This window comes from Patagioenas fasciata, chromosome 1 (genome assembly GCF_037038585.1).
Source record: "Patagioenas fasciata isolate bPatFas1 chromosome 1, bPatFas1.hap1, whole genome shotgun sequence".
Lineage (NCBI taxonomy): Eukaryota > Metazoa > Chordata > Aves > Columbiformes > Columbidae > Patagioenas > Patagioenas fasciata.
The window spans coordinates 183,011,302-183,037,009 of record NC_092520.1 but is presented as its reverse complement, the minus strand read 5'-3'; the positions used below and the strand labels follow the sequence as shown (position 1 = coordinate 183,037,009).

General features: G+C 38.6%; 1 protein-coding gene across 1 annotated transcript in view; it reads left to right on the top strand.

The window, feature by feature from the left end:
* Positions 1-25,708, top strand: part of TMEM117 (transmembrane protein 117) — a 204,063-nt gene that overhangs the window by 147,480 nt on the left and 30,875 nt on the right. Inside the window, exon 6 of the mRNA XM_065854241.2 lies at positions 15,672-15,831. Within this exon, the coding sequence (XP_065710313.1) occupies positions 15,672-15,831 (160 nt within the window). The remainder of the gene's footprint in view (positions 1-15,671; positions 15,832-25,708) is intronic.

Genomic DNA, 25,708 nt, shown 5'->3' with positions numbered 1-25,708 from the left:
TCAACTGTCAATCCCCACTGCCTGGATGCTGCAGTGTGATCCAGTACTGCCTTAGATCCTGCTAAGGTGTTCTTAGTCATTTGCATGAATCCCAGATCACCAAAACACTGTCAAATCTTAGGGCCAGGGAGGCCATAGAACAGGTTATGGACCACATTGAAATTAATGGAGAACTGGACATCTCAGGAGGAAGAAGCAGGTCTAAGACTGAACAGAGAAGAGACAGAATGTGACAGCGAACTACCAGAGTACTAACTGCCAAGGAAGAACATCAGCAAAAACCAAATGGTAGGATAGCTGCTTTTTTTTTAAATGCCAAATTATGTGGGACCGAGCTGGGAAATTCTTAGCATCTTCGCATCTGAGTTTTACTTGTTAGGACATTAGAAGTTGAAGAGACCAAGGGTACAAAGTAAAGGACGACAAATAATTTCAAGATGGGAGGGACCTTTCCTTGTACTTTGTTGGGAAGCCTGCAACATAACTATTTTTGCGTGCTTGTATGAGAAAACATTCAGAAATGCATCACTTTTGATTAAACTTTCATTGAGAAATGTTTCTTATCTGTGGGAAGGAATTTCTGATCAAAACTAGTCTCCTCAGAGTAGCCAGTAGCATGGTGATAAAATCCATGTGGATGAAAGTTACTCTGAGCCTTTGTACTTTTCAGTGCAGGAGGAGGAAGGTGGCAGGAGAAGCTTCAGTCTGGATTTACTGCATCTTTGCTGGATTCCCTGAATATTGCCATTTCTTCTACAAGCTATCTGTTTTCTGATTTCTGTTAACTCCAACAAACTGGGAAAGAATGGAGATTAGTCTCAAGACAGAACACAGGGCTTTTTCTGATATACAAAAAAAATTTCAGTTTGAGGGGAATAGTCATTTCCTGAGAAGTTCAAAGGTTAGCCAAATATGTATCTGGGCATCTTAGTGAATTCAGCCATAACACTTCTCAAGTTCTGTTGTGCTCCTTGTTTCTTGGAAGTTCTTCTGGAAAATTAACAATACTCACATTGTCATAGAACTGGGCATATCACTATCAGAATAGCCCTGGTCTTCGGCATGTGTTCTTGTGAGTCTCTTTATTAGCTTCTTTTTGTTTATTCTTCTTTCTAGCCCTGTTCTATTCACAGGAATGTTAACTTTCCAGGAAATCAAAATTGTAGCAATTTGGATGTAATTTTTCTTTATCTTCTAAGAAGATATGTATCAGCCTTATATTGGAATTGTCTCAACATGTGGAAAAACAAGCATCTTAACTTTTATTTCCTGAGCAACTTTTGCGTTGGTATAAACTCTTCTTGAATCGTCTACAAAAAGTATTATACATTGCAATTACTGTAAAGGTCAAGTGAAGTTTCGAGTGCTTGTATTTGTAAAGTCTTAGTTGGAGCAACAATGTAACCTGAAATTCAGAAGTTCTGTGCACAAAAAAAAATCCTTTCTGTTTTGATCGCACAGATTTTTTTTTCAGGAGGAGTTGTAATACTTTTTGTTTGTTTGTTTGTTTGAAGCTAGTGCAATTGTTGTTCACATTTTTTTCTGTAGGCAAATTTGATTGCTTGTTGGATAATAAGGTCATGTTTCCTTCATAAATGTTAATGATGTGCAACTTACATGCTTGGCTACCAGGATTCCTTTACGGGAGGGAAAATATCGTAGAAGCATAGGATCACAGTATAACTCACGCAGGAATTCAGGATCTCAGGAGGTAACTAGTCTGCTACTCAGGCTTAGCTCTGAGTTAAGACTGGGTTGCTCAGAGCTTTATCCAGTTTGGTCTCAAAACCTGTAGGGATGGAGACTGCAGGCCTCTCTGGGCAGCCTCTTACACTGCCTGACAGGGCTCATTGGAAATAGTTTTTCATTATCTCCAGTCAGAATCTCTCTTGTTTCAACACACGCACTTTCTGTTGTCCTCCTGCCATTCACTGCTGTGAAAAAGGTTGGCTCCATCTTCTCGCTAACCTCCCCAGAGGTACTGGGGGACAGTTGTTAGGTGCTCGCAAAGCCACCCCTTCTCCATGCTGAACTTGCCCTCATGCCTCAACCTCTCCTCAAAGAAGTTCCCAACCAGATTGGGGACCTTCACTTTAGTTTATTGGTGCTTTCTATGTACTGGGAGCCAGAAACTGGATGTGATATTCTGGATATGGTCTAACAAATGCAGAGTAGCAGGAAAATAATAATTTCCATTCATCTACTATTGGCCCTGCTCCTGTTAGTACAGCCCCAGACACTGTTGGGACCTCTTTGCTGCCACCACACATATCCAGCTCATGCTCATCTTGCTGTCTACTAATGCCCTTTTCTTACTAAAATAAGATTGATATTCTTTGGAACATTTTTGACATAGAAATGCATTGCTCAGAAGGCAAGATTAAAGCTGCTTGGACTTTTTTTTTGTGTTGGAGTTGTTTTGGAAATAGTTTAATCAGAATATAATCAATCTGTTAGATGAAAGAGCCTGCATTTATTCAAAATGCTTTGGCAAAAACATTAAAGAATAATTCAAAACTATTGTAATTATATTTTACTTTGATAAGGTTTGCAGAAATGTAATTGTAAAAGGCAAAACATCTTGATGAATGAGAAGTTGTATCCCATGGTGTATGAAACGTAAAATAATGAGAAATTTCCTATTCAATCAACTACTATATAGCTAAAATATACAGCTAATCTAGTCCAGAACATAGAAAGCTATGAAACTGTTATGATTAACTTATTCTAAATTTGAATAATATTTTTAAAATTTTGGTTGTGGATATAATATGTTGTCTGAAAACCTGTGAGAATATAGGTGTATACTATACAGCCCTCCCACTTACTCTTATCAAAAGCTTTGTTTAAGAGCAACAGCATTACAGCATCTGGGCAAGGGCAGCATGTTCCATATGTTCTACATAGATAGAAACAGACTCTATTTTTATCCTTAATGCTTTCTAACTCATGACCACAAAGAAAGTGGGAGATTTTACGGGTTTTGCTCTTGTTTTTTCCAAAAACATGCAAGGATAATTTTAAAACTCTGCGACATCAAAATGCTTTACAAAGTTGTTTCAGTTTAATAAAAATGTGTTTTAAAAAGCAAATAAACCTCAACTTTTCAGTGTTGTTTTGATAGTTTCTAAATAGAACTTTTCCATTATTTTGTTGAAATATGAGTTTTCATGGTTCCTAAATAAAATGTGTTTGTTTTCCAATTCAAGCAGGCTTTTCAGTATTTTCTTGAAAGAAATTAAAAGGTGGAAAACTGAATTCGCTTTTTAGATTCAGCTCTGGATTCACATGCCTGGTATTCACATCTTGATTATGGCTGTTGACATGCCAGCTCCTACTACAGCCCACGGAGCTCTTACCAATGCAGATGATGGTTATCCATTTAGTTTCAAGTAAAAGCTTGTATTTAGTCACATGATTAATTTTCCAGACACTACCAGCTGAATAAAGGTGGGATTTAGGTGCCTAAACATATGTATTGACTACAATTTGAAATGCTTCAGGGTGTTGAAAAAGTCCACAGGCCTGGAAGACATAACACAGGACTCAGAATACGCCTTCTGTTGCAGAGTCTGGAGGCCAATCAAGGTACTCAACAGTGCCCCAAACCACACTAAGGGCGTATGCTTAGGAAACTAAATCTCGTCCCTTTTTACACTAAATCTCATGGTACTCCCTTTTTACAAGGAGTCACATGGAAAAGGTGGGTGGTAATGTGTGTAAGTTACTCCTGGAGAGCTTCAAGTTGGACACAAGAGGGAAATGTTTCACAATGAGAACAATCAATCAGCCACTGGAATAATCTCCCCACAAAAGTGGTGGATTCCCCAATGTTGGACAGTTTTAAGGTTCAGCTGGACAGGATGCTGGGCCATGTTGTCTAGACTCTGCTTTTGCCAGGAAAGGCTGGACTAGGTGATCCCTGTGATGCCTTCCAACATCATATTCTATGATTCTATTATGATCTCTGTCTACCGTAATGTGAGATTAGATATGTTAACTCACGTGTAGATTTCTACAAAAAAATACGTATGCTTAAATTTCTGGCTGAATCGGTTTTCCTTATAAAATATTTTAATTGTACTGATGTAAACCGTATGTAAAAATACTCTGTGTTAAAAAAAAATAATGATCCATTATTCACTTGGCTCTAGCAAAATATAGCAGACTTCCCATGTGATTTGGTAAAAAAATGAATAATTTAAATGCAGAAAAGAAATATGAGTCTATAATATCCTGAAGAAAACATTCAGAGTGTTTTCCACACAGTGAAACTTTGATCAGGGCTAAAGTTTCATTAATTATGAAATAAATTGTGAATATACACAATGCTAGTAAATTCAATAATTGGGAAGTAATGAATATAGTTATTTATTAATGAAGGAGTAGTTTTATTAATTTGCTGATTTTTACCACCTTTCTGTTTTGCACGTTCTTAATTGGATCTTCTGAAAATCACTTTGTCTTAAATCAACTGTATAGAAATCCAAATAACCCAAATCATAGATAGACTTGAAAATGTGGTGTTAAATACATACTTATGGTGTTGCCTTTTTCTAAAACTAGAATTTAATAACGTTTCAACTCAGAAAAATCAAAGAAGTGTTGGGATATACCTCTTGCTCCTGCTATAGATCTGAAGAGCCTAATTTAAGGCTCTTAGAGGAGCATTTCAATTGCCATCTAAATGCATTTGAAATAGGAGTTGTCTTCTAAATATAAAGACATATGCTTCTTCAATTTCAAAAGCTTTTTGCCATTCTACATTGGAATGAATTTAAGACTTTACTGAGTGCTTCATGATAAATGAGAAAAGGAGGCCAAGAATATTTTATTCTCATAACCAGTTTCTGTGACAGTTACTGGGGATGCCAAAGTCCCTGTCATGTGTGTCTTGGCCCCATGTCTTGCCTTTTTGGTGAGCCTTCAGCTCACTCTTACTAGGGACTGAGAATAAGATGATGACTTATTAACTAACCACTGAGACACTCAGTTGGGTGTAGGAGATCTGTGTCCAGAGAGTTGTGCTAATGTTGATTTGTTTATACAAAGTAGAGTGGTTCCAACTACAGAGGCTGATCAAATAGCACCATGTAGCATCCAAATGCCTAGTGATTATGGCATTCAGCTGGTCTCTTTAAGACTGATATTCAAATACATGGTGTAAATTACCCAGAACAGGTATTTTCCCCTGGTGTGTTTCTTCATCTTGTGCAGCTGGGATGCTGCCCTAACTCCTGGTTCCTCAGCCCCACGGAGGTGCAGGAATCATGTCCAGTTCTGACACAGCTTCCCTCACATTACAGAAATCACTCCTTTTAAAGGTAAATTCCATGTATTGGTGAACTGCCCTTGTCTGAATATAAACCATTTTCACTGAAAAATTGCTAGGCAGGTCTATCCTAAGGCACTTTCAATGCTCTGAAAACATTTTAGAAAATCTTGTTGCTGTTGTTTCTTGAGTCAGCTCTCTTCCACCCCCCATTCTGTTGACAGAGTAAGTGATGTATCCACCTGAAAGTGTACCAGAAATACGGCTTCCCTTTACCTCATATAGAATTGTGGGGTTTTTTTCAAAGTTCTTTCTACTGGAGTTAGGCAATTAACTTCTAACTTTGGAAGTTGAACATAGAGTAAAGTTCCTTGGACATAACTCATGTGAGTCCTATACTACCTTGTGTATGATAGATGTTGATTGAAAATATTTTTTACCAGCAAAACCATGAACCTTCTTAAACTGTGTTTCCTTTTCTGTATCACAGATAGGAAAAGGCATTTGAAATGTAAAGCTTACGTCTGATGAGTTTAATTTAAATGAGCTGCTGTTTGAAACAGATAACACTTTCATTTACTAAATTAATGGTGTGGCAAAAGGAAACTCATAGATGCTTCTACCTATAATAAAAAAATATGCTCTCTAGAATTCTAATATTTCACCATGTGATTACATTACCTAATCTTATTCATTTTATTACATGAAACATAGTAAAATGCATTAACATAAATGTAATTTCAGACTTTATACAAATTTTTGTGTGAAAATCCCAAATACCTCTGGATTCAGATTGATAACACTCTAATAAAATTGCAACTGTCTCAGTCAAAGGATAGCAGTAAAGCAAGGTTTGTGGGAGAGATAATATCCTTTCTTTGACAACCTGATATAATTGGAAAAAATAAACTAGTGCTGTTTACATTTACAAAAGTGTTTTTCATTTTTATAAGTAAAACGAATGTGTAAAGATGCAGAATAAACAATTCCAGTTTTTCCCAACTCAGAGCATCCTTTATACTCTGCTGTGTCCAGTTTCTTCATCTTACCAGGCAGAATAACAAGAATCATAGAGAAGAAAGCTTAACTGGGAATGCAAGATTCTCAAAATGTGTTGTATCCGCTATTGATAAGCATTTATAAGCCAGTCCCAACATAGAGTTCCCTTTACTATATCCAATTTGAAACAGAGTATTTCAGAACTTGCAATTTCAGAACAGATATTTTGGAACTAGAAGCTACCAGCCAATACTGAATTACTTACCCATTAGTTCCTACTAGAGGCTAGGAGTCAGAAGTACACTATTGTGATGGCAAGATTTAAAAAACGTAATACAATTCACAGTTTGAATTAAAAATCATTTTCTTCTAGTTGGTATTTAACTTCAGATAATTAAGTCTTTTTGATGGTAATCCATGTTACTACACTTTCTACTACTTATTTTTGCCTGCAGAGTTTGCCATGGGGATGTGAAACTCCGAAATCTGGCAGTAGTATTATTCCATCTCTCTACCACATATTTGTCCCGATCAGGGGAACAAGCACCGTATTTTAACAAAAGTGATTCGGTGTAGTTAATTTTCCAAATATTCCTAGGTATTTGTTGTGAACTACTTCTTCTAGGGTATATCTGTATTACCAGTTCACGCCAGTAGCACACTTCTGAAGAGGATCTCCCAGTTGTCTCTCCACCTGCCCTTTGGTTCACAGCATGGATTGATCTTGGGATGCGCAAATGGAATTACTTCTGGGTGCAACTGAAGTGGAAGCTGCTCTCTGGGATCCCATCTAGTAAGCTGCAGTTATGGATGGGTGCCCAGCTCAGCCCACAGGATGCAAACACTGGAGAAAATGAGGCCGAGGGGAGACCTTATTGCTGTCTACAACTACCTAAAAGGAGGTTGTAGCATGGAGGGTGTTGGTCTCTTCTCCCAAGTAGCAAGTGATAGGACAAGAGGAAATGGCCTCAAGTTGTGCCAGGGAAGGTTCAGATTGGATATTAGGAAAAATTTCTTCACAGAAAGGGTTGTGAAGCACTGGAACAGGCTGCTCAGGGAAGTGCTTGAGTCACCATCACTGGAGGTGTTTAAAAGACGTATAGATGAGACTCTTATGGACATGGTTTAGTGATAGATTTAGGTTATGGTTGGACTTGATGATCTTAAGGGTCTCTTCCAACCAAAATGATTCTATGATTCTCTTATGGGGTCCTCAGCACCAGCTGTGTCACTCTGTGGCACTGCACTACTCCATTCCACTGCAGTAGCTGCTGATAAAGGCAGAGCTCTGTCTCCCTTCAGAACACTCTCTCAGCTGGGGCAGGAGAGCAGTGGCCAGCTGGAGGCTTGAATCCATGCTGCTCCAGAGAACCCAGTTGCTTTTTACCAGCAGAGCATCTCTCCTTTACACTTGCTTAATTGCAGAAGTGATGCTGACACCAAGCAACAGGCAGACTAAATATTTTATTGTAAATGGTTTTAGAGTTGCTATTTTTGACAGATTTAATAACAGAACCCTTCTTAATTAAAACAAGTGAAATAAAAAGTTGGCATTTGCATATGAACATCTGCAGTAGCATTGTTCTTTATAGTTATAATACACAGTGGGACGTTATGTTTGGCCAGTGCTGATTCTGGGATTAAAAATTATGGATAGTATTTAACTTGATGGATGATCTTTCTTTCCTGAGGACTGGAAAGCATTTTTAAATATCAAGAGCAGTAAAATTTTTAAGTATTTTGGCATATTAATGAAAAAATTACAATATAAACCACTGCAACTGAAAATATAAATAGCAATTTATAAAATATTGATTAGAATTGCATTTCTGTTTCCTAGAGCACCATCTGAAGCCAAATGTTTTGATGAATGCTGATTAACCTCTAGATGATTTTATATAGAGTTTAAATATACCTAGACTATATGCTAGGTAATTTTCTTTATTTAGTAGTTCACATATATATTATATATTTTATAAGGTATATGTATTCATTTTGTTAACATACAAGGATAGGAATGCAGATTTTATGATCTCATTTCTTTATTAATGTGTCCTTCTGTCCCTAATGTACATAGTATAAAGCAATATCTGGAGTGCTTATTAGTGATGCTTAACAGTTTTTAAATAACCTAGCTTAGTGGCAATTATGCTTGAAAGTGTGATGAAAGTTCTCACAGTGCTATGTCATACAAATCTAGGAGCTACTTCTGACTGAGCGCAGGTAGTTTGGTGGTTTTTCAGTTTTGTTTTGGTTTGTGTTGTTTTGTTTGGGGTTTTGTTTGGGTTTTTCTGTGTGGTGTGGGTTTTTTGTTTGTTTTGGTGGGGTTTTGTTGTTTTCTGGAAGAGGTGTAGTCAAAGTGCAAGATACTGCTTTTTGCCTCTTGGAAAAGACAGAATGAAGATAAGGAAAACAGTTACATTTTGTCTTTCATCTCTTCAGTTGACCTTAGCAGAACTCTTGCTATCTGATCATCAAAGCTGCAGCTTCATAGAAGATTCAGCAGAGGGTCATGCAAGATAGGAGAAAATTCTAAATAGCTCTAACAATGAACAGCTCAAAGTTACTGGTAAATTGAACGTAGTACTTTCTTTCCCTTATGTATGGTTGTGCAAAGAATTGTATTTTATATCTGAGCAGTGAAAAACTTCAGTTTCACTATGTGATGGTTTGAGAAATGAGGTCACATCATAGACCAGAATTTGGTTTTGGTACACTTTACCCTACTGGTTTAGACGTCAAGAATCAGGAGACTCAGACTGGAAAAAGTTCTTGTTTCCAACATTAAATGCTTTGTGAACTTGTATACATTTTTTAGCTTGTCTTTATCTTTCCAGGGACAAATTCTGTTTTGTTCGGTTTTCAACTCAGTACAGACAAATAACACAGACTGTTTCCTGAAGATGTGGCTGGATGGAGTCAAAGCTCCTTCTGTCATGCGTCTGGAGGGAATGTGCTCTGAAAGGTTTTGCGGTACCACACTGGGGCCGCAAGAGGATGAGTCAGGGCCTCATGGACTCTGCCTAGGGAATTCCTGATGCAGGAGCAGGACATGCAAAACAGCAGTAGAGGGTTTCCCCAAGCAGCCATGCCCCAGGATCACTGCAACACGTGTCTTCTCTCAGCCAAGACTTCTGAGAATATGAGTAAGTTCATCCTTGGCATACTGAATTAATGAAGCAGCACTGGCAAGCCAGCCTTCCAGTTTGAACTGCCTTTGTCATGGCCCATGGTATTACTGAGCCATTAGGATGTGTGCATTTTCGTGGGCAGTTTATAGATGTAGCCAGAAAAACATTGTAGCAGTACTGTTATTTTGGAATTAAAGCAAAACTAAATGATATGGACCTCCTTCCCCCTGAAATAAAGCCAGAAAATCTTAGGTTTGCATCAACACGTGACATTGGTTGTAGTAGATTGCAAAGCATGGATATTTCCTTCCTCTCCCTTTCTGGCTTAGTCTCTCACAACTCTTCCTCCAGAGCCCAACTTTGTGTTTTGGAGGAGTCCATCTGCTGCTCTGGCACACAGTGCTCTCTCCAGGCAAGGAATGCAAAAGGCATGGGATGGTGCTAATGGCATTTCCAAAGGCAGTGGTGGGATTTCCCTTTGAGCAGACAGACTGCAAACCCCTGTGTGGCAAACAGGCTGCACACCAGGCTGCACAGACTCAACTGTGATGTTCCCTGCCATGCTCTTTGAAAAGGAGTTCCCAGACGGCTGTCTTACGGTGGGAGAAGGTCTTTATTTCTTGCTGGTTATTGATCTAGAGAATTACTGATTTATCTGAATGCAGTTACATATTCATAGAACAACAACTGCATTACCAAGAGCATCTTTTTCTTTTCTCTGCAGACAAATTTGGGTTCATCCTGTTCATAAAGAACTTGCAGGTCATAAACTGTTCATTGTGCAGGTGAAAGAATAAAGAGAAGAGTAACAGACAAGTCAGCCAGGGCAAGGACAATGTCTGCAGGAAGATGAGAGCACTGTCAAAACAGCACTGTAGGGGAATGTGCAGAGTCTTTGGAGTCTTCAGTGCCAGACAGAACTAATGAAACTTCTTTGGGAATTAACTTGTTAAGACAGTTATGTCCAGCATGCAATGTGGCAGCTTCAGCTCCTCATGTCCCAGGAAGCTGAGGAACTCAGATTGTCCCTACCACTTGGAAATGGAAACAAACCAGGCTTGCTTGGAGGCAATAAGAAAGGTCACCTTTGCTTTTGCCACTATTGAGTGATGTCAGCCATTAAGTAGCCCAGAGTGTAGGAAAAGAAATACCTACTGGGGAAAGATCCTGGCAAAGAATCCTCAAAAAAAATTTAGGTCCTCACAGCACTGGATGGATTACTTACTCCACTGGGTTTTGTGGGTTTTGTTTTCTTTCACTGAACATTTAGGATTTACCTTAGACTTCTGGAAGACCTTTTTAGGAAATCCCACCCTATCTTCAAAATTTTGAAGTGGACTGAAAGCAGGTAGTCCTGGCACTTTAACTTTAGTGTATTGTCTGCTGAAGAAGGGCACAGCTCTGCTCACGCGAATACGCACTATTCTCATTTTATTTTCTAGGGAATGTGTTTGCCTCAACTTGCCATCTTTTTCTTCTGCTACTTTGCTGTGGTGGAATGAGCGCATTGGCTTTGTGTCTTTGGTCTTTGTGTCCAGGTTATTTTTTTCATTATGCTTTTTAAGTATGTCTTGTTTATTTAATGTGCATATGTATCTGATTTAAGTTTTCTTAGTTTTTGTTCACCATTGCACACCACAGCTGTGCCAGACTGTGGTGTGCAAGGCATTGGGGCACTGGGACACCAGAAGAGAAATTTCTCAGAAAGCCCCACGAGGAGACTTTTCCTCAGAGAGTGAGGAGAGAACACTGGCAAGGGAGGGATGATGAAGAGCCAGCTTCCTTTGCAACAGGATTTTTATCTGAAGAATCTTTAGGAAATTCCAGCCTGATCTCTGGTTGTCATGTACCAAGTGACAGCTCAGGCATTGTATACAAGAGTCAGAGTGACGGAAAGCCTGGGAATAACTTTTTTTTGTGATTTTTGAAGTGCAAGAAGTGTTTAAGAGAAGGGCGCAATGTTTTCATCCCAACAGGCCGAAACAGGGCTGAGATAACAGGCATGATGACCACTGCACTTGTGGGTGATGTAGATATGTATGGACTCTCACAGGAAAATGGAACCCACTGTTTCCTATTATGGTCTTGTTAGCAAAGTTCCTTCTTTAGCAGAAGCCGTGTGGGGCGCTGCATGCTGGCTTGATGTGCACAGGGTTTAGGAAGCTTGTACCTAGGTGAACAAGTGAAGTCTGTGATCTCTCATAGCAAAGCAGCCAGATGCATGCTCTATAAGCATGTAGTGAAAATTACTGGCATATCCAAAAAGATTTCTGGACTGAGACAGAGACAACAGGGACAGCGGGGAATATGCAGCACTGCCTAGAATGCAGGCCAGCACCTGTTTACTGGATTGCCCTCAATCAAAGATGTCCTGTTTTCCAAACAATACATGCAAACCTGTTAATCCACTATGATCTGCGTTATGCTGCAGTGACAGCCTTTTTCTATTCACATAACTATGACCACCATTGAGGAAACAGAAGATTCATATTTGACCAGCATCTCAGACTTTTTCAAAGTTCAAGAAATCACACAGAGCAAAGCTGTGGATGACACCTGTGATGGGAGTGTGTGACACCAGGACTGAATTTCCTCTCCTCTAAGTGCTTTTCAAACAACTCATTGAGGTTGGGTTGCCCAGACTTCCGAGGAAGATGGCTACTTTCTTGGACACTAAGATGGCAGTATGAAGACATTGTAGTTAAATTAATGCCAGGTTCTTGGCATAGTTTGTTGAAGGTGGCTCATTGCATGTGGATGTTCTGTACTTACTACTGATTGTAGTCGCGTAGAAAAAAAATGAGGTGTCACAGCCTTTCTGCTCCTGAAATGGCATTTCTACATGACAGAGCCTACAAAGTTGAGGTTATGACCCTGCCTGCCATGACGGATTGTCTGCAGCAACCACCAATGACAAAAACCTGCTCAAGCTCTTGGCCGATATTGTGCATAACCTTTTGTATCATAGAATATGCTGGGTGATAGATACTAAGTGGCTGGTCAGCTTTGTCAAAGCTTACAGTCCAAGTAAGTGCTGTTGTGGGAAGGTGCAGAAGCTAAAAACATCTGGTTTGACCCTTGCTAAGAGTGTGAGGACAAAATTAATGATCTGCTGGAAAACACGGGCCAGCAGTGTGGATTCAGTTTGGCATGAATGACTTGGTTTAACAAATTCAAGACCAAACTCAGTCCTAGCTGTCAAATATTATAGAGATACAGTCTAAAAAATTACCTACTTCTTGAGAGGTTCCCGGCAGTAAAAAGTCCCTCTTTTCAAGCTTTCTTTCAGTTTGGTGTAGAACTAGGGATTTAGATCATCACTGGCAGTGATAAGCACAGGACTGGCTTTCTGGACCTACCTAATAATTTTTACTTCTCAGTATGCAATTGGTCTGGACAGTGGTTTTTTGCAGACATTTTTAAAATTTTTATTCTTCGTAGCAACCTTGTATCTTGAAGAGTGTGGCTAGGTTGTAAAATGTGGGTTATTGTAGCTGAATAGGTACCCAGTGCACATAATCATTCAATACAGCAAGCTAGAATGAGACAGGAAATATAGAAGTGTATTTCATCTGTGAAGTGCAGAAAGAAGTTGCATTTCTTCGTGTCTGGTACAGAGAAGAGTCAATCCTCTCTTGCCTTTCCCCTCATAGCCTTTCTGTAAGCAGATGACAGAGAGGTCCAGACAGCAATTCTGTGAATAGTTTGAAGATGTAGCTCTTTCTCAGTAATGTGCATTGCAGGATAGAGGACAAACTAGACTGGCCTAACTATTGCAGGGTAGTTCACATTGGTTCATCTGATACAAGTTAATGTCAAATTAAATGAAGTCCTCAGCTTCTCTTAATCCCCAGGACACTGAGGCTGTGGTTTGGTTGTGGGGGTGTCAAGTGCATCTGCCACACTATGCTGTACTTTCACAAGGAGTGAACTGAACTCTAACCCAGACGAACTCAGTTTTTTAATGACTCCCAAAGTGCTTACTAAATATTTTGCTGTGTTCCAGTATCATAGGTCAAAAATACAACTGATTGCTAATTATGCTCTTTAATGCAACGATTTCAAAAGTCTATTTCTAACCTTTTTTGTTGGTTTCACATTTTCTTATTCTATTAGCAGCCCATTTTCTGCTCCCTTCTCTCTCTATTTGACATTTCAGAATGAATAACGAAGCAGTTTTGTAAGTGCATATGCATTTCCTCAAGGAAATCAGGGCTTGAGCACATACATTGGTCTTTGCATGCATGCTTATGAAGCATGCATAAAAATATGTCTGCCTTTGCTTGCATACGTGCCAATGTCCAACCTTCCATGCTTTGAACTCTTACTCCAAAATGTAAATGCGTAATTCAAGAGGACTGAAGCAGAACAGTGTTGAGCATAACTTCTGGGTACATGATTCCCATAGCAAACTATGCAGACTTCTATTATGTTTCTAAATGCATGTTTCTAAACTCTCTGTGCACTGGGAGATGTGAGTTCCTCAGCATGAGGACAGGAAAAATCAGTGCACCCAACAGCCAGACCTGTCTGCACTGGGTGGCAGACAAGCACAGAGGACTGTGTTCTTTCTGGAGAACTTCTCAGCTAAAGTGACGACATCTACCTCCATGTGCATTTCAGATACAAAGACGAAATAGGTGGGAAAAAAAACCCTTGTAGGTCTCAAGAGACATAATGAATCACCTTTCTGAAGTAAGCCATTCTGGGTATGGAGCCTGTAGAAAAGTCCATCAGGTTCAGATACTGACAGGTGAGATGGTAGCTAAGCAAATATTTTGGGGATAACCAAGCTTGAATATTGCTTAGGTCTAATTCAGTGTAATATACCTCATTTTTTTTCTTTCTGTCCCAGATGCTGATATTATACTCAAGGGGTTCTGCTACAATTCCAACTAGTGTTAAATATAACTGAATTTATTTATTAAGAATAAAAATATATGTTCAAGGGTAAAGGTCGTAGCAATCAAGTCATTTTATGTCTCATTATATTGCAAAGAAGCACAGCCCATGAAGCCATGTAAGAATGATGTTTAGGGGTCCAAATGTGTACACTACTGCTTATGTGCATATTTGTTTTCCCTTCCCACACAAACACAGTCAAGGTCGATATATAAAAAGAAGTGCCTACAGACTGGGAGCCTGTGCCTACTGGTGTACAGATTTTTCTTTTACTCTTCCGAGCATTTGTCCCATTTGGAAATGTCATGGGAAATATCCTTCACATTGTTTTACAGCCCTTGGTAGCTGAAGAAAATTAGATTTTATTGCTGTGGAAAAAAACTTCACCTTGCCACAATTATTTAGCTCTGTGTGCGCATTCAGATGTTGATATGCCCCTATTATAGCACAGATTTACTGACAGCTATGGCTGCTGGGAGGCGCCTTGCTCCCCCTCAAATTACTCAGTAAATTTGCCTCCTTCCACAGAACCAGGATTCAATCAGTCATTGCTGCCAGCTCTGAAGGATATCACCAATGTGCTGCTGGAAATGATGCAGAGGACATAGCTTAGAAAGATACTTTCTTAAATACCATATTGCAAAATTGTATAAATTAGTAAAATATGTCTTCTGTAATTCTCATAGCATTCAAATGGAAGCTTTATTACTTTTCTAATTCACTCTTCACTGACTTCTCAGAAATGACATAAGACGTTGAAAAATTGTACAAAGGGCATCTTAAAAGACACAAAGCAAAATCCTTCTACAACCCTCAGACTTTATTAGAGATTAATTTAGTGCAATGAAAATTTCTTTCATACACCTGTGTTTCTATATAAAAATTAGACTTCACAGTTCGTGTCCTATAGCTCCCATGGCTGAGAAAAGGCTTTGCAAATGTTCTGATGTCTTTGGTGCCTTAGAAAATGTTCTCTCAAATTGTTCGTTTTAATTTGGCCAAGGTCACACAGTCCTTGTTACCTTATTATAGTGTATTTCTTTATCATTTTACTTAATTGGTTTGCATATTCAATGAAAAATATGAAATGAAGAACAAGAGTGATACATTGCAGCCTAATTTTGCAATGTGCTTAGTACTAGCTACTAAATTTCCTTTTACTAAGGATACAGGTGACTGCTTTCCTATTTTGAATTAAATGATTTGTTTGTACACTTAATTTTCTTCAATCTCTTTTCATCATTGGAAAAGTACTGATAAAGCACTAGCTGACCATTGGAAGACAGATAAAATAGAATGATGCATCTTCAACGATACATCTTCATTACTATCGTATTCTCTCTGAAACTATTTCTTTTCCCTTTCAGGACAGTTCTGTTTACTCTGACCTCTGTAGTTGTACTTGTCATCACTACTGACTGGATCAGCTGGGACAAGCTGAATCGTGGATTTCTGCCAAGTGATGAGGTCTCAAGAGCCTTCTTGGCTTCTTTCATCTTGGTGTTTGACCTTCTTATTGTCATGCAGGTACATTCCTAATGTTTTGTTTTAGCTGCTGAGACTGCCTAGTCACTCTTTTTCCACTAGAGCAAATGGTGTTTAGCTAGGACTACGTAAAGTTAAATAAATGTTTAATTTGCAATTGGTGTTTGTAGGTACATTTTATAACACCATTCTCGGTGACTTTGCAAAAAGCCCACTGGCCTTTTATTATGAAAACATTGCTGATTTCTATTCCTAGTTTGTGTCTCTCCAAAGTTAGGTGTTTTCTGCAAAAATGACACCAAACAAAGAAATGGAAGCTAGCCGTTCTGTAAATTCAAAGCTTCTGTTAGGATGATGAGAGAAATTTGACCAATCAGTAAGGAAATACTTCCATATTTCAAGCATTTACAATATCAGGTATACACCTGGTATACATTGCAGCATTTTAATAGAAGAAAATTACTATTTGCTAGTAAGATTCCACTTTCAAGTAAACATTTCTTTACTTTGGTGACAGGTCCTTGTACTGCAATGTCTTCTGCCAGTGAGGTTAACTGGGGAGATGATTCCTTGTAGCCTGCCTGATGTCTGCTCTTTTGAATCTACCTGTTAAGAAAGGAATCTGGGTCACAAGTATTTGGCCAAAAACCTCGTTCATGTAATGCTGTGCTCTACCCTTTGCATTTGTCTGTGGTTTGAGCCCTGTGTGAATAACTCACCTGATGCTCTGTGAAGAATAACATCATTTGGGCTGAAGCAAGGAAAAGGAGCACTGAAGGCCTAAGTGACTTTTCCTGTTAGTCCTGGACATGTCAGACTGTTCAACTGAAGTTTAGCAAATAATTTGAGAAGAACCGATGGGTCCTTTCCAATATACTGCTAACTAACTCTGCTAGCAAAGACCATTTCTGAGACACTTTGTTCTTTTCAATGAGGTATCTATTGCTTGAAGTAATTATCCTAGAGGTGACACTGTGGTGGCACTCAGAATTTATCACTGCTGTACTAGGACGTTAAAGCCACATAAAGTCCTGTGGTTCAGTTTTATTTTCTAATGTTCACCGCTGTTCAGTGCTCACTGTGGCTTATGGTTAGAACAAGGAGGATAAGAAAGGAAATACTGTTTTCTAGTAAGATTTCTGGTGCTTTCCTTTCTCTCCCTTTGCATTTTACACTTTGTTTACTGCTTCAAAGCAGATTCAAGAGAATGTATAATAAATGATTGTACTTCACAGGGCTGTAATGAAAGTGTGAATGAAAATACACGATCTATCAAGCTATATTGAATTTTATATTGTATGCAGGGTAGAGAAACAAAGTTGTCTTCATACCAAATAATTATTAAATCATCCTTTTGACTTTGAAAAATGTAGTTCCAGTACTCTGACCTTGTAGCTGCTGAATATAGGGAAGAATTTTATTTGAAACAGCCTGTCCCAAGTACCATTTCATATTTTTACGAGAAGTAAGAGGCTCTTTTTAATTGCATTTTTGACTGATGTTTGTGTGATGGAGATATTATTTATTTAAAGTTATTTGGACTGCAAAACTAAGTTGGCATGTTTTATGTACAGTGTAGTTCTAGCATCATTGCATTGCTACTGCAATAAAGTCAAGTTGAGACAGCAAAGTATTAAATCACAGGTAAAGACCATCAGGATCTCAATCCTTTGACTGAAGTATGCTTTGGAATTACATGTTTCTAGAAATTAATAGTGTTTTCTGTTTTGCGGATTTTTTTTCTAATTTAGTAAGCTTAGCAAGAAACTGGTAAAATGATAAAAAAAAAGGAAAAAAGCTTAGTATTAAGAAATTTCTGTTGGAGGCTGATGCTAACCAAGACCACAAATGAAGTCTCATCTTTTTTTTTTTTGAGTGCAGTCATTTACTGTCTCTCTGAATACTGTGTTTAGCAACAAGAGAAAACCAGTTGAGTTTTGAAACTCATTCTCAATTCTGTGAAAAATAATTACATAATTGTAAGGGATGGCTTTGCCTTCTTAGTATTACTATAATTTAATATTTGTCTAAGCCCTATGTAGGACATAAGAAAGAAATCAAGGACTGAGGAGTCTTTGCCCTCAAGAGCTACCTTTATTCAATTAGACATAATCCAGGCAGACATGTGAAGAGGAGAACACAGACAGTTGAACCTTATACAGACAGTTATACATGAGTGTTGCTAAAGGGTACATGCACTTTTTAGCTTTGGTTTTCATTCTGCAACAAACCCTGGATGCCTCCCAGCCCTGCTCTCCTTCTAGTGTGCAAAGTCTCCTCTGGTCTGAGCAATGCACCACATATTTAGCGGATGGGTCAGGGAGAAAAGCACAGGTGAGAGACAGAGTAGAAGACAGAGACTTGTGTGTGAAATGTAAATGTGAAAGTCATGACCACAAAAATATATAAGACAATCTGAGAAAACAGATCATGGAGAAGGTTGCAGGACTACAACAGGACTTCATAGGTAGTGCGGCTGGCTTCTGGCTCAGGCTCTTTTCCTGCCTCTTCTGCTGTGACACTTCAACACATCCACTCTCCTTGGGGTGAAGAAAAGGGACCCCGGGTGCCTGTCATAGATGGCAACTGTGTATACATCTCCAGCAGGTTTTAGTTACTGTCTTTATAGTCAATGGAGACATCAAGGTGCTTTCAAATATCTACAGTAGTATGAGATGCAACAGGCCCTAGAGGAGTACGTTTCTCTCCATGGAGAATAAACAGACCCAACATGATGAGCTGAGAGGAGCAATCCCTTAAGCCAGACTCAAACGAAATGTTATGAGGGTTGGATGATTTGAGCCCAGAGCTGCAGCTTTGCAAGGGTCCTGCTCAGCTATTTCCACAGCTGGTCAAAGGGCCAAGGTATTATGGCATTTCTGTACTGGTGTTTTCTTCAGAGCATGTCTGACTCTTGCAGGCAGGGTGAGCTCCCATTGCTGTTTGGCCACGGTTGAAAAGAATTGAAGTTTCACTGGGTCTAAGCCAGCGTATCAGAGACAATAACTATTTCAGGCTATTTGAGAGGTAGCACAGAGGTCTCTGTCCAGCCCTGGTTGTCAGGACATTTTATCCAATGTAAATACAAACACTGATTTTTCTTTTTTTAAATATAAAGATTGCGTATTTTCTCACTGGAAAACAAGTGATTGAATTCAGTCCAATGTAGGTGAGCCTTAGTTCCTTTTAAAGGATATGTCCTTGCTTACAGTAAGAAAGTTAGAATTCTATAAGTTAGTTATTTTTCTCCACAGTATGGAAGTGACTAAATTGGTCTTTTTCACAACATGTTTAATGATGCCTGTCCTGATAACTGAGGTGGCAAGATGCTAACATATGTATATTTCTGGCATCTGTAGCATTCACTGCTGTACATGGGCACCATGATAATTTTAGCCTTAGTTTCAGACTAGGTGCAAGACCACATATATTAAAGTTGGATATGTAGAAATACTTTTATCATGCAATAGAAATTTTAACTCTTTTAACAAAAAAAAATCACATATTTGGTTCTCTTTCTCAAAGAGGTAATGGAAAAGCTGTTAATTAAAGGAGTAAATATCAAAAGTGAAACTATAATCCCACATTCCAAATACTTCTATTTGTGTAAGTAAACGGTAACTCATGCATTAGTTTATATATTTTTGTGTGTGTGTCATGTTCTTAGCGACTTTGCTAATGGGTAGGAGCCTGTGGTGGCTGTGTTATTAAACCTCCTGTGTTCACAGGAGATTAATGGGAGATTAATTTTGTCATCTCTGTAATGTCTTTTGTGAGTGTTTAGAGATTTGCCCAGACCTCTGAAACACCAGGGAGTATTTCAGCATCACTGTGGAGTTACACGCTGTAGCTACCTCTCTGAGCACTTTGCAAGTCCCATGGTGTAAATTCTTGTAACTCTTATGACTTACTGCAACTTCTTATCTGACAGTACAATCAGATAAAATGTCTGAGTGATTTAAAAGCTACCTGAAAATACTATTTGATCCCAAAAGGAGAATTTATTCTTCAATAACTGAAGAAATTCTGTGGCACCTGACTGGAATAAACAGAAGCCAGGAAGCACTTACGCCTAAGATTTTTTGAGACAGCTCTTGTATGTGTATCTTTAACCAAACTAGCAAAATAATCCTGTTAATACCAAATACTTTTGTAAATACATAGAATAGAATTTTGTCCTTCTGGGTAGTTTGAAAGAAATGAAGGTCAAAGAGAGTTAGAAAATTAACAACATTCCTTATGACTAGTACTGGATATCTGCTTACATAGGTATTAGAGTATCAGCAGACAGATTTTTAATTTTTTTTAATAAGAACCATTTTTCAAATGTACTTCTCATAATGTTTTTGCATGTAAAGTGCTTTAACATGTAACCGTAGATCAATCCTTGCTACTTCACTTGAAAATCAACATATTTAAGGGGTGGCCTGTCACTTCTTTTTCATTTTGTTTCTGCAGAATGTCTGGTCTTCTGTCTTTGGTTGAGTTTCTAATAAGAGAACTAGAAAGTTAACAGTTTGAAGAAAATATGTATTTAGACTGTCTTGTGTTTTTTTCTTCTAGTTTTTCATAATTCCCTGGGGAAAAAAAAAGTAGTTAATTTAGCTACTTTGTAATGTTAATTATGTTTTGTATATATCATTATTGAACAGTAACACAGAATTATTATCAGCAAAATGGAACAGACTCTGGTCTTTTTAACAAATATGCAAAGTGGGGACAGTTCTATATATTATTTTCAGTTTTACACTGATGGAAAGCCAGTTTTGATTAAAATCTAGTATGACGTGTGAGCACGTTCAAAAATACCACCCACAACATCAAGTGCATAGAAGAATAGCTTGAATAGTTGAGGTGAAAGATAGAGTAGAAATATGGTCTCATCAACACAAAGTGGGTAAAGATTTGATTTTAGAGGTTTGGGGTTTTTTTTAGAAAATCTGTTTAACTTTGCAAACATAATTTGATTGTGACTTTTAACTGGATTTACACTCAGTAATTTGATAGAATTAATTTACACTTATACAAACGAGAGGAGAATCCAGATTTACACTTCAAGCAGAATATGCAGGTATAGTAGTTTTCCTTTGAAAGAGATAAGCAAGAAATGATTTTGTGTTCATAGACAAATCAGGATATACAAAATAATTTATTGTTCCTGTCAGAGTAGACCTTCTCAGCTGTACATTTGATTCAAGAGTGGTATATATTTTTTTTGTTTCCTAACAAGCAATAGCAAAATGTACCGATGTATAGTTTGTTCCCGAGGAAGTTAACCAAACTTGGAATGAAAAATATCCTTCTAAAAACCTCCCATTCAGCACAACAACTTCTGAAGAAGCAAGCACTTGAATATCAGGGTACCTTCCATCATACAGTTGCTGGCTTTTGAAACATTTGAAAACACAATAATAAAATGTAAGTCAAAACCCATGAGACACATCTGTGTTACTGAAGTTAATAAATGACTTTTTAATCACCTCTGACATTCAGGATTTTTGTGTGTGAGGGGCTACTGTCTTTTTTTAGTCATGTACTACCTGCGCTTTCAAGATGGGAAGCTAGCCATAGGGGCAGGTGACCAGTGACAAATTTTCCAGAGGAGTCAGGATAGATGGGAATTCACCTTGAATAAAACTGACAGCAGATTCATCTCCATTACTGGTGTCCCCAGCCAGTACCATATGTCAAGGTTTTACAGGGAAGGACTGTACCCTGGACTACTTTTTTTCAGATATTACGTGGAGTGTTTCATTCTGCTCAGAGTACATTGCTCTTCACTAGCAGATTTTAGACATGCCTGTCAAACAGCATTACAAAAGTTGGTAAGCATTTTGAGCACATGCTTGTACTCAGCTAATTGCTCAGTGTTTGCTGAAGAACCCTACTGTGAGGGTTGGCTCTGGGGTCCCGTACCTCCCACAGCCTGCAGATCTCTGAAGGAGAAGGGGACAAGTTCAAGTGAGGTAACTTTGGGAGAAATCTTTCCATAGCAAGTAGTAAATTTTACTTCCTGCAAAGTCTTACACATACGAAAGACTTTCCCCTCTTCTTTTGTCCTTTCTACATCCTTCTATGGATGATGGAAATGTTCCTTATTAGCACTGACGTAAAATATTCAGAAATAATCCTGAAAAATTAAAGTGAGTTAGAAGGACTAGAAAGGAACAGCTCTTGATCTACAGCTTCACTTTATTTGTACTTACTGCAAATTCAAGTGACAGACTTGAGTACATTCCTAAATACTCTTTAGCCAACATATTGATAATATTTCTCATGGCATTATTTGCAATGTGGCCCTTCCTCCTGCTGGGTCAGACTCGGGTCTTTCTTACCTATCCTAGAATTGTTCCTCTTCTTGAATCTGCCCCTGCAGCTGCTACTCTTGCATTTATGTCTGCATTGAATTTCAGAGGCCCAAATTATTTTTTTTTTCCCTTAGAGTCATTAGTTTGGGGGGTATCAGATCTTACTCTTTTCTATTTAGAACACAGAACAGTAGCTTTCCTGAGCTCTGCTTTCATCCATCCCATCAGACATCTATTTTATGTTAGCTTTCCTGTATGTTCTGTCTGTGACCACTATCAATGGAGTGTGTTATTTCCTGGCTATCATGTACTGAGGGGGACAAGTTAGTGTGGTCCCAGAAACAGCCTGTTTGACAGCTCAGGAATGAGCAGCTAGAAATGGAGTCAGCATCCCACAGAATGAAGTTGTCCCTGTCCGTCTCCTGGCAAGGAAATGAGGCTTGGAGGAACCAGTGCACAGATTCTCATCTTCGTCTCATCTGCCTCTTCACATTTTTGTTTTCTATGGACAAGGCAAGGAGAATAGAAATGTGCTGTATTTATATGTCAGAGAATAAAATTATACATTTGAAATCCACTCCTTTTAGGTTGAAGGGAAACACCTTTTAAGTTTGATAGAAGTGTACATAGTGTTTATATAAAAGGATGATGAGGGGGAAAAAGTACAGCATTGTAATGTGTAATTAAAACCCAGAAGTCTCTGTTGGAATATTTTCAAGATCCAGTTGGATGTATAAATTTATTTTGAAAACCCCTTCTCCCCCCTGCCAGAACCCACTATAAAGTACAGTTTATTTCTTCAACTCTTCCAATTCCTTTGGAAATAAGAAAATTATAAGTAAAATCATTTTCCCCTGAGAAAAGGTGGGGGTACTTTGTCCCTTCTTGCACATTATATACCCTACCTTTTTAATGAGTTGTCTGGTTTATATTGCAGCATTTTCATAATTTTATGTGGTGGATTTTGTCATATACGACATGCAAAATACAGTATTTCTAAGTACATTTCATTGTTTGCACATGGTTAAATCTCACTTAGATGCATTATATTTGTCTTGGGCATTATAGATTCAATTCCAGGATTTGCTTCAGCTGCTGTAACTTGGTGTATTTGTGCTGACCTGAATCCTATTGTGCCAATTTATACCAGCTGAGGGCTTGGCCCTATTTTAGCTCTCTGACTCAGTTCCTCATTTGCTGAAAAGGAACAACTGTAGTTCTTTTCTTTTACTACTTGTCTGATTGTCTGCTTGGCCCCTAAGGTGCTCAAAGAAGGATGCTGTCTGACTCGGTACCGCTTCTAGCATAATCAGGCACCAGTCCCAGATGGAGCCTCTTAGCTTTGAGATGACTACACACAAAATGAATTAGCTGGAAAAGCTTCTCATTTGTCACAGTCATTCCCTTTTACCCTGACAATGGGTACGTGCCATACATGTGACACTGAGGCCCTCCTTTTGCAGTGTAGATATTTGCCTGACATAATGAAACAGTTCTGCAAAAGCAGATCTGGGATTTTCATGCACTGTCCCCTGAAGCCACCATATCCAGCCCAAATGCACCCCAAAAAAGTGGAATTCTAGGAACAAGAAAAGCCAGAAATTGTTTGCAAGTCTTTCACAGGACTATTTCCATCTTTACTTGCAAGGAGAGTATTTTCACAGATTCTGCTGTAATCACTGTGTGATAGGTTTTATTGTTGTGGGATTTATGACTGATGAGTGTTGCATTACTTAAGATTATATTGCAGTGATAGATGTTGATATGACAATAATGTTGACATTCAGATAATTCTGCTCTCTTTGGGTTTGAGATGCTCTGAAATATATTATTTGCTTGTAGAAATCTGCTTTGTAATGAGCAGGTTTTTATCTAAAAATGAAAAATCCGAGATGAGATTGAACTGGTTCAGCTGTTTATTAAGTGATAGAATTGCATGCAATTTGTAAATGGAACCATGTGTGTTTAAAAAAAAAAAAAAAAGATAAACCTCAGTTTTCCATAAATAGATAGACCCTTGCCTTCAGACAGGTCTTATGCCTATCCATATTTTACATTTAGCTACATGACCTACTGAATTTGCAGGATTTAGTAACAAGTCGTTCCTGAGCATACAGATCCACCTAGCAACAATACTGAGTTCAAGTAAGGAGAAGAAGCAAAACTAGCTTGGTTGCTCTTCATCAAACCTTAGAGGGGAAGAGAAACAAGAATATGCCTAGTATTGTTGGTCTAACAGCATTATTTCTGCAAACTGGATTGACTGACAGTTGTTTATACTTCCTTTGAAAGTTTGAAGGCTGTTATATGAGACATGAACAAAAAGACATGCTTACTTTTATTGCCTTTGAGTTCTTCTAACATTCTGTAAAGCTTCTGAATTTCTTTGTATAACAAAAGGGACCATATGTAGTTAATCACTGAGTGTCTTGAGATACTGGGTACATTAAATATTTTTGCACCTGTTAGAATCAGCCTTTATTGAACTCATCAATGAGTAATTCATTCTCATATGTACAGAGCAGGGGAATTATTCCTTAGTACTTTTAGTGGTTTCAAATTACAGTTGCAATGCTTTCTGATTTTGATCTAACATTTAATTACTCAGCTGTATTGTGTTTGGAGTCATGTCTCTGTGGATCGTAGGTGTTGTACAAGTGTGGTCTTAAGTCAACAAGGCTTCTAGTCTCCTATGGGTCAAAACCTAAAAAGATTCTCTTTTCTGGAATCTGACCATGTTTGCCTGCCCGTGCTGTAGTGCTCATTAGGGAGAGGAGATTCTCCAGCATAACACTTACCATATCCCACAGATAGATTGGGGACCAGCACTGTGTGACACAGTGTGAATTTGTGTTTCCCACTGGATCAGTGAAGCAACTAAACCAACATGCCTAGGGAGTCTCCCAAACAGTCTCAGTAGTGTGCTGCAGCAGACTTTGGACTGGAGTATTTACCAGCTGGTCCCCAAATAATTAACCTGTTCTCTGTCTCTTCCTAGTATCTAAATAGTATTTGCAACATAATTTTTCATTAAGATTCCTTAGAGCCCTGCATGAGCCACCAGGTGTTGTAGGTGTGTTAACACATTGTCACTCTTGTGGAAATGGTACAGAGACAAAAACTATATTAATCAAACTGGGAAAGAACTACAATTTTCACCTCCCTCCCCCAACACTTGTTTGATTGCTGCAGTAGCTGGTAGTGCTGATCTTGTCTTGATGCCACTGATGCCAGAGAGACACAGCCTCAGGTAGTATGTGATGAGCACAGCTGCCTTCATTTCCCGCTTCGTCAGCAGCGAGAGCAGCTGCTGGCATGGTGAGAACTATCCATTATCAACCAACGCAAGGTGGAGCTGTCAGGGTCTCCAAGCTTGATTACACCAGGCACCGAAACCATTTCTCCCTGGATGAAGATAAGTGAATTAAAGAGCCACTTTCCAGGCTGGCTCTGAGCAAGGTAGTCTGTGTTGCTGGGGGTGGCTTGAAGCACTTGTGGGGGCTGTAAGGGAGAGAGGGGCCTGAACCCCACAGCTGCAGCTCCATGCTGGCCAACTCCAGCTCCAAGCAGCCACTTGCAAACAGTTCTCTGTCTCTGAAGAAAAAGCATCG